General features: G+C 40.7%; 1 protein-coding gene across 12 annotated transcripts in view; it reads right to left on the bottom strand.

The window, feature by feature from the left end:
• Positions 1-305: 305 nt before the first annotated feature.
• Positions 306-10,142, bottom strand: part of nbeab (neurobeachin b) — a 198,556-nt gene continuing 188,719 nt past the window's right edge. For 10 of the 12 annotated variants that reach the window (XM_044201438.1, XM_044201426.1, XM_044201429.1 and 7 more), the window contains 8 exons: positions 9,509-9,701; positions 8,678-8,749; positions 8,351-8,506; positions 7,559-7,729; positions 4,682-4,783; positions 4,317-4,513; positions 3,672-3,823; positions 306-2,227 (listed from right to left, as the gene is read on the bottom strand). In XM_044201438.1, coding sequence (XP_044057373.1) covers positions 2,137-2,227; positions 3,672-3,823; positions 4,317-4,513; positions 4,682-4,783; positions 7,559-7,729; positions 8,351-8,506; positions 8,678-8,749; positions 9,509-9,701 — 1,134 coding nt within the window. In that variant the 3' untranslated portion in view covers positions 306-2,136. The remainder of the gene's footprint in view (positions 2,228-3,671; positions 3,824-4,316; positions 4,514-4,681; positions 4,784-7,558; positions 7,730-8,350; positions 8,507-8,677; positions 8,750-9,508; positions 9,702-10,142) is intronic. The other 2 variants (XM_044201427.1, XM_044201431.1) reach the window with 1 other exon arrangement.

Genomic DNA, 10,142 nt, shown 5'->3' with positions numbered 1-10,142 from the left:
TTTGTGAGTCAGTGACTAATGTCCACGAGTCAGTAGGTGTTTTGCAAGACAACTTGCAGTGGACCCACTAAATCTGCAGCAACAAATTAAGACAGCAGGTGGCAGTATAAGCAAACACAAGCTTATAATATCTTCAATAAAACTCCACCTTCAGTTACTCATTTACAGCATGCATTTACTGAGCGCTAGTTCTCCTTATACATACTTTATTATGGGATTGCATTAATACATTCATGAATGTTTGGGAGTCAGTCTACACACATAAATGAGTAAAATTTCAACAAGAAATACTCCTGACACTGGTATATTTATTCAGTTTTTATTAAAAACACAACAAAAATAATGAAAGCAACTGAATTTACAGTTATCAATTTTGATATAATCACATAAGCTTCAAATATATCCTACCTCTTCCAAAACATTAGCAAAAACAAGGCAATACAACTGAAATATATAAATCATAATATATCTTAAAATATATTACATGAAAACAAAATGCACTGCTTAATTCTAACATATCAACAAAATGATTTGTCAAACTAATTTTAAATTCACAATAATGAAAATGATTTCACAGGAAAGCAAAGTAAACCCAATGCCTTCAGTAGCATGCATAACTTTAGCTTTGGGTAGGGTGGTGTGTTGTAGCACCACTAGAAAATCAGAATGCAAACAAAAAATATTTGCATATTTGTTCATTTTAAATTGTCAGCGCACAGCAACAGACTCATTTCTGTAATTAAATCCTGACAATAGCTTTCATATCACCAAAATAGACTCCAGTTATTTTTGGAAGACTATCCTGTTCATCATTAGATCATTTTTCACAAAGCTGAAAACCTTTCTTAGACCTTTTCAGCAACCAATTCATAATATTGCTTACCAATGCATGATGTCACAGCATGAACTGGTGTTCATGAATTCACAGACTGAAAAAGGACGAGCAAATATTTTGTGCAAAAATAGGCTAACTAAACAGTGAGATGCACAAGAAACAGTATTAATGCTTGCAGTGCCAACAATTGTAGAATGTCACTTCATTTTTACAAAGTGTCTTACAGCTTTACCACAAACACTTTAACAGTCATGAGATACTATCCAACAAATCTGGTATTTAATCCTCTGGATGTGTTTTTGTAATAAGCCGAAATGACAAAAGATTGATAACTGCTGTTCCAAATGTCCCACTTGAATCATTTTAAGATCTTACATTGAGTAATTTTAATTATTTGCCATCAAACAAAATAGTCCTCAATTTAAAATAAATATGGAAAATCACAATTTATCCTTTTTTGCTGACATGATCAAAAACAAATATTTCACAAAGGACTAAGCTCACACTGAATTTGACTTTTCTTCCATATAGACAACCAAACACAACAAAGTAACAATGAACATTTTGTCTTTTCACATACACATACATTTGACCACTGTTAATAACAATGAGCAAACAATGGCCCTATACATGTATTACTAACCAACTAATATCTGAAGTGCAATGAAGACATTTTGAACATTTATACATGGCTCACATGATGGAAATGTTGGTAACATGGTGGCTAGTCTAACAGCATTTAAATCCTTATCTCAGCCTTTACAGGAGAGAAACTTTACACTGTCCATATTTACAGGTTAAATTTTTATCCTAGAAAAGTGTTCCAAGTGAGATATGTATCTGCCATACAAATGTTGTATAAATGTTCCTAACAGAGGATTCATTTTGTTTTGCATTGTCACAGTTTGAAACAGGAACTTAAAAGCTTACATTAAGTATGTTTTATTAACTTAACTGTGTAATTGTATTAATTTAAGTTGATCTCAGGCTCTCCTTGCCCACAACAACAAACCTGCTTGATTCAGTTGGGGAAATGCATCAGCCGGTGCTCAGGTAAGACATGAAAACCAACAGAAAATGTGTCGAGATTGTTGAACAACAGACGAATAACAACAAGTTCGCCTTAGAGGACAGATGTAAGCACATGTAAGCACACCTTGTTCTTTATTAGCGTTACCATGCTGATGTTCTCCAGCCCACTGGATCTCCTCCATGCTTCTGCTGCACAGCTCAGTCACTGGTTGGTAGGTGTCTCTCTTAACCCTCCGCACTTGCCTCCTGCAGCGTGGATCTGTCTCTCCTCAGAACCTGTTTTGATGCTCGTAGTGCCACCGGTTGAAATCGATGTTAAATGCCACGATACTGCCAGAGACCATGCCCGTGATCAAAGTCCTGAAGAGCATCAAAACCATGAAAAAGTAACATGAAATCCCAGGGTGAGCAAATAAATTATAAATTTAGTAAAATGTGGAAAAATAGAAACTACAATTTAAGTAAAAGTACACATTTAATCTCAGTATTGGTCGTTTTACGATCTTATGTATAATGTATTCAAATTCCAAGGTGTGTTTATATGAGCAAGGAACCAACATGTATTAAAATGTGTTCATTGTTAAAGATTATTTCCATGCATATGAACAGTTTGTTAAAATGTCCATATTGGCGAATGAAACAAGCACAGGAGGTCATCAGGGACTGTGACAGTAAATTACGGGGTTCCTCTGACAAGTGAAGTAGACCATTGAGTCCCAGTGTCTTTTGCAACCCCTTTGCTCTTGTGTCCATGGCTGGCTGGTATGTAGGAAAAGCAGCTGATTTCACAGGGTCGTCTTATACTGCTACAGCCCAAGGGCTTAAATGCTCAAGCACAATGAACAGAGCTGCAGCAGAATGCCCCTCTGTAAATGGAGTTGCGGAGCAGGACTCACTTGTGTTACCTAATGTCAACTTACTGAGGAAATTGTTTTTACATCCTCTATCTGACCATCCACTCCTTACCTTAACAGATTTAGCAGTTAGTCATGATGATTAATTTACTTAAGAACCAGTCCTCTGTTTTGGGCTGGACTGTAAGTACTTACGTACTCTCTAACTTCTCTTGACTGCCAGGGTCACATGATGACGTCAGGCTTATAGCCCCAGAGCGAACACTGTCGCCTCTGCGCCGCCATGCAGGCACCCATTACATGACTCCTGATGAATCTTGCAGAATGCAAAATGTTAAGGAAAAACAGGCTGCTGACCTGCCAATAGATTGGTGCAGTATGGATGTGTGCTTGCAGTTGTCTGCCAAAATAAGGTCATTTTTGTCTCTATGGCAACTGTAGGTTCTATTTTAAGGTAAAGGATTGTGGATATTGCACTAACTAAAATGCACAGTGACAACCATGAAAAACAGGAAACACAAGGCTTTTTACTTAAGCCTCCACATAGTGTGCATGCACACAAACATGGATTCACTAAGCGAACCTACGCAGGCAAGCCCACACAATGATTCTGTAAAGCTAAGCAGAGCCAACATGGACTGTCTAATTCTAATCATACATGAAAATGAACAGACCATTTGGATATGACTTGCAGTTCATTTTACTTCAGAGCTTAAAAAATCTTTGTTTCTTTCTCTTTACCTATATGTCTTTTGTGATTGGTATAGATTCATTACAGGAAATCAATAAGGGTTAATGTGTATGTCCTGGATTCACCTCATCAGAGGACCTTTTTAAAACAGTAAATGTACCTCTATATGATGAGTGTGAGACAGTTCATTAATTTCTGTATACATTGTCTCCTCTCTCTGTTGCCTCAACATTGCTACCATACAACTGCCTGCTCTGACCTTTGATCGTGTGATAGATCCATGGCTCGGATGCCAGCATCACAGCCAGGGTAGATGTAGAGCTGTTTGAAGTCACAGGCCTGCCACACCTCCACCACACCGTTATCCCCACCTGTGACCAGGTTGTGGCCATCACTGCTCAGGAGAATAGCCTACAGTAGGGATAGAGAGGGGTTCAACATGTCACTTCCAACTTAACGTTTATTGTCCCTTCTAGGAAAAGTTGTCTTGCTGCAGCATGTAAAAGTATTAATATATAGTATTGTATTAATATTAATATTTATACAATTATGATATTATTTATATCTTAAAACCTGACAGGGGCAACTTTAATTTCTCCTGTTAAAGGATGTTTTGGACTGTATACTATGTTCCAGGCCATGTAAAATACTTAATTCACAAACAAACATACTGTATCAGTCAGATCGCTCTGTTCTCTGAATCCCTTCTGGCCTTTTTGACAACATGACAATCACTGGACATGAAATACTTTTGCAAAATGACTCAGTATTTGAATCAAAGCTTATGTACTTAAAAGATTGAAATAGTGGGCAGCTGCAAATCTTTAAGTATTTAAGACTGCAGATGAACAAAGATATATCCACATCTCTTATGGAGTATACTGGTGTCAAAAAGTCAGCTTACCCTGATGGAATCATTGACTTCCATCTGTGCCAGCAGTTTTCCATTAATGCTGAAGTTGCAGAAGCGGCCCCTCTCATAGTAGATGATGCAGTGGCCCTCGCTGGACACTGAGATGACCCGTGGACATTGATAGTGGTCTGGCCCCTCCAGAGCCCGCAGCAGATCCCCTGTGATGGTGTGGACCAGACATGGACCCTCTGCCAAACCATGCACAGACATAAATACACAAGTGTGAGCAAACTGTGCTTAAGGAAAGAAATCCACTATTCTGTCTTTATAAAATCAAACAATGTAACTTCTACAGTACTACTGTGCATGCTCAGTGATAGGCTTGACATGGAAGGAAGACAGAAAAGTACATTGACCTTTGGCGCCGCTGATGACCAGGCCCAGCTCTGCGCAAACTGACACACAAACAACTTCCTGGTCATGACCCGTAAGAACTGCTCGTGGAGCTGGGTAGTCACCTAAAAGATGACAGATACACAATATCATAAAACACATTACTTGGTTTAATTGATTAGATCCTGTTGTCTGACTCTGAAAACATCAAATTAACAATCTGAATACCTGAAGAGCATATTGACTGGTAATCTAAATTTACCAGTCAAAATGCTGCATTTCTGAATTGGGATTTCAGTGCAATGGTCTAACCACCACTCCATCAGGCAATAAAATCATATAAACACAAGCATAGCGATTGTGACACACATCTGCTAGCAGGGAGGTCCCTTTGAATTGTCATGTAAATGCAGGGATGCCCACTGATGGCAACCGAGCCACTTGATTTCATTGCGTGTGTCACATGATTGATGATGGCCAGGGGAGAGGTTAGTGAGGGGAGTTTCACGGCAACTAGAGCCTACCTTGGGTACTGCCAGAATGGTGACTGAAGAGAAGTATGAAAGCAGCACTCTTACTGAAATGTACTGATCACCAATACTGAATAAACCCTCATGTCCCTAAATACTGCTGTCTTATAGAGAGTTGGACCCATTGAATCCATCACTATATTAATGTAATCAGTGGAAATGATCTGTATTTGACAACAAACAAGGAAATGCTGAACGAACGCAGCCAATCAAAAGCAGAGAAACAGTCTAAAATTTACATTAATATGAAGTATTAAATCATAAAGGAAGAAGAAGGTAGATAGGAATTCTGGGTCAACTGAAAAAAATAATGCTTTAGGCACCCACAATTTTATTTATTTTAATAAATGATTTTAACATTCTTTTTATTTGAATTTATTTAGGTTTACGTACCACCTTTCAGCCCACTTGTGATGGCAAATTCATGTCAAACTAATACCACTGAATATACGGTACTATGTGGCAGTTGGTTTCCACACATGACTCAAAGTTCAGCCAATTCAGTAAAAGTTTCTCTATCCACCTAGATGACAGTAAAGTCCTGATAGATGCTCTGGACATGTGTCAGACCCAACCCCCCAATCATCTCCTCCTCCAGCTCAGGCATATCGTCTTTGCAGCTGTAGCAGTCCAGTCAGTGAGCTGGACTGTGATCGATGCAGCATAGTCCCTTAGAGACCAGGACCTGAGCGGCGCTGTCAGTCCCAGCACCCATTGCTGAGGGGGGCTGAATAGGACAAGTGTCAGAAAAAGCCTCCAGGGGGAAAAAGGGACCTTGTGTAGCTCACCTACCCGACAAAAGATTCAATCAGCCTGCACTGCATACCCCCCCACCCTCTCCTAGCCCTTGGGACGAGCCAAAGTCAGCCACTACAATTACCCGGTGCAAATATCCTAAGTCTGAGAGGCAGGGCCATGATTGAGCTGGAAGTTATTTTAATTATTACACATTTAAGACACATGCAGCCTTTTGGGGTGCGGGTGAAATCAATTTTTTGGGCATGCCGCATCTGCGGTATGAGGGAGCAGTGATCCAGAGGGCTGCTGCTGCTACATATTCACACAACCTTCAACCAGCATTATAGAAAATACAATAGGCATGAAATCCCTAGAATGAGACTTGTGGAAAAGATTGTTCAATGAATAAGCCAGTAAGTAAGAGAATAAAGAGGACTTCAAGTGTGAAGATATGAAAAGGTGGTAGTGGTTTATCCCTGAGGGTCTTTGCAAATGCCTGCCATCTATATTTGAACATGACTGATATTGGCTGGCTGCAGAGATTTGTATAATGCTGTGTCAAACATACAGTATGTGAAGTTTTTAGCAGATTCTGAGTCATTTTTCCAGGGCACTGTCCTTGTTCCTTCACAAACAAACTTCAGGTTCCCACACCTCTAGTGCACCTCTCTGCATTCTTGAACCAAGCTAGATTATTATCTGCTGCCTCCACAGTGTTTCTGGCATCATGATATATTGGTGAGATATTGATAAGAGATTGGAAATTATTTGATTGAGTGAAAACACATCCTGTCTTTTGTTTCTTGAGATGAGCTATGTTGCTTCCTTCCCTTTTGTTCGTTGAAGATGCATTGTAAGCACTAGTAGCGTGAATATCAGGGGGATACTGTTTTTCTGCTGCAGTAACACAAGTGCTATTGCCCCATGCTAATTGGAGGCAACCAAGCTGAAATTCTTAATTAACTGTCGGAGCCTTGGTGAAGTTAATTAGGGAACACTTGCAACTAATCTGGAGCTCCTAGAATCTGTGACAATTGGAAACACAAGATCTTCTAGCACACACACACAAACACACACACATTGTGTTGTCATCCAGAAATAAAATAAAAACACACTCCCTTCCTCATCTTCAGTTTTTCAATTCCACGCTATATATGGCACTCCTTGCTTGTACAGTACTGTGATGTCTGCTTCCCCTACCCTGATGGATTGTTTTGAAAACAGACAATCAGTGAGAATGAGCAACTAAATGAACTGAGTAGCAGAAATCACACACTGGGGTCTACTATTTTGAATGCCAAGACATCTGGAGTCCTCTACTTGAAAGCAGCACAGCTCAATGTAGTGAATCACTAATATATCACAGCTACAGTGCAGTTAAATTATCCTCTCCCTGTCCCACATTATTTGATTTGATTGATCAAAGACTCTTGCTTCCTATATAACGTCTTTAAATTACTAACAATGAACTCATGCACCTTTACAGGCTTTTACTTAGCAACAAAGGAGTATATTTCATAGGTGAAATACTAAACAGTGTAAAAAGATTCCTGTAACTTTGTCCAGAGGGTGATGCTACTGTATACTCTCTGTGTGCGTGTGTGTGCATGGCACATGCGTACTCTTACTCACTGTTATTTGGGTTGTCGCCGATAATATGGTGCCGTCCACTCCAATACCACAGCAGAAGTGTAGCATCCCTGGACCCAGAGACTATGTAGCAGTCTCCTCCAATGTAAGACTCTGATCTGGCCAGACATGTCACCACGTCCCAGTGGCCAAAAACTATCTGGGTCAGCTTGCCTAAAGAAAATATGAACAAACATGTTTTTGGTGTTGGCAAAAATTGCTAGTCAGAAGTTCCTGAAATGAAACATGGTAAAACTACAGCCGGCTGTGTTTTCAAACCCCCACTGACTGTAGTCATGGGAGTATTGTATGAAACAGTGGAAAAATATTTCCAATATAGTTGAATCAGTGGACCCTTTTTGGCTTGTGAAACAGTGTCTGCTTGTGAGCCAAATCAAAGATTATGGCCTGGATTTTTTATAAGAGAAAACACCCCTCAGATTCATCTTGGACCCCTTGGGGCAGACCTGACCACCACATTTGGAACCAATGAGTTAAACGGCACTTGTCAAGCTGCAGTGATAATCATTTATATAATTAAACAGGTATGTTGCCGACATTATCATCCCACTGAATCATTATCAATGGAAAGGAAATTACCTTTTCTCTTTCTCTCTCTTTTTTTTTTTAAATACTATCAGTGAGTTCCAGTGTATCACGGTATAGTCATCCATTTTTCTACAAGGCTTGTCAGGAGAGAGCAGCAACAATACTGTATTATTCCCATCATAGCGCTCAGTCCTCCACACATCAGTGCACACCTCTATAGGAAATAGAGTTTACACTGCAACCTACCTGTCTCGGAGGAGTACACACGAAAGCTCTTGTCCCAGAAGCCACACACCAGTATGTAGCGGTTGTCAGCTGTCACCACGAAACAGTGTGTGGTGATTTGGATGCTCTGGTCCACTAGGTCTGTGATCTGACGCTTGTTGCTTCCAGTATTGTTGGCTGTGAAAAAAAAGAAAGGAAAACAGAACACATGTCAATACCTGAGGTGTTACAAGCAAATTTTCAGTTATTAATTGAGACCCTTACAGCTAAAACGTATATAAAAGTCAAGGGTCTATTTTTTTTTGTTTGATGCTGTATTTTCCATTCAAAACAAGGAAGCGTACTCACCAACCAGAGAATCCATCTCTATAGGCAGGTGATGGGCTTGCTCCAAAGAGTAGCCTGGTGCTCCTCGGAGACCTGGATTCAGGCAGGGATACATAAGGAAATTAATCATTGAGGTTATTTCTTACCTTTTCAGAGCCAAAGTTAATTCATAGTCTCTTCCAGGAGAAGGAAGTACTGGAAGTCCATCAGAAAGATTTCCATCTGTCTTACTGAGCTGGGTTTTTTTTCCCCAGTGTCAAACTGAATGGAGACATTTTATCCATGCAATCAGTTTTGAAACAGCAACATGCCTGAAAATATGGAGGCCTTATTATGATCATTATTTTGAAAAAAACACATTTCCCTCCTCTCCGACAGGATGGCAAGGGTGCTGCAGCTGTGATCATTAGTATGGGAGCAGCCAGAGCAGCCACACAGTGCGGATTGGTCCTGAGCTCAGTGTGTTTCTACGGTGACAGATGGGGACGTGTGAGGAGAATGTGGTGCAGTCGCGGCCTAATTTCCTAGTAACCATTGCTTTGGCCCTCTGACCCTGAGGTGAGGCTGATTCTCAGGGAGGGGCTCTGCGGGTAATGTTGTTCACACATGTCTGAAAGGGAACATGTGGAAACACTCATGGTCAGCTTACCGAGGAGTTGCTAGCCTCTCACATAGCCAGCTGGCTTAAGCTCTATTATGAGCGTTGGGCAGGTTTGTGTGTGACGGTGATGAAGTGATTTTACAGGGCCTCTGCTGTGGTAGGTATCACATGTGGCATGGCACATTTTTTTTCCAAGGGCATATGTGTATGTTTGAACATATCACTTGCCATGCGCGTTGAGCTCCACTCACCAACGGTGTTGTGCCATCGGTTGACGGCAAATAGGCGGCTGCAGGTGACAGTGACCACAGCAGGTACGGTAAGATGGGGCAGGGTGTTGGCAGCCACATGTGTTACTGGCGAATTGGATGGAAACTTCAACACCATGATTACATCCTGCTGCATCTGGTCCTTGAACATGAGAGGACTCTGTGGAAGGAAACACTATTGAGTAGAAGAGAGAAAAGACGGAGTGTGGGGAAGGATGGTGGGATGTGATGGTGGGAGAGGAGGAGGAGTACAAGGAAAGAGGAGCAGGAAGGGGAAGGAGCAGGAAGGCAGGGGATGCAGAAGATGAAAAGAAGAGGTATGAAAAGATGGAAAGAGGCAATTAGTGTGGAGGTTGGAGGAAAAACTAGGTTCAGACACAGAGGAGAGCTTCATGCACAGTCAGACAAGGGACTGGTCAGACAAGGGTAAGACATGGAAAACTGGAATGAAGTAGGCTGTACACATGAGATGGTGCATACATGATACACATTTGTTTGGTCCACAAAAAAAGAAGCATTAAAAGAGATTGCATGAGTTTTTGAAGATGTGCTTATTTTACCACTGTAAAATTCAGCTCAACCTTTACAACCCTGGGTTAACCTACATGCATAGCAG

Source organism: Siniperca chuatsi, linkage group LG7 (genome assembly GCF_020085105.1).
Source record: "Siniperca chuatsi isolate FFG_IHB_CAS linkage group LG7, ASM2008510v1, whole genome shotgun sequence".
In the NCBI taxonomy this organism is placed as follows: Eukaryota; Metazoa; Chordata; class Actinopteri; order Centrarchiformes; family Sinipercidae; genus Siniperca; species Siniperca chuatsi.
The sequence above is the reverse complement of the archived record's forward strand: the minus strand, read 5'-3'. Positions and strand labels throughout refer to the sequence as shown.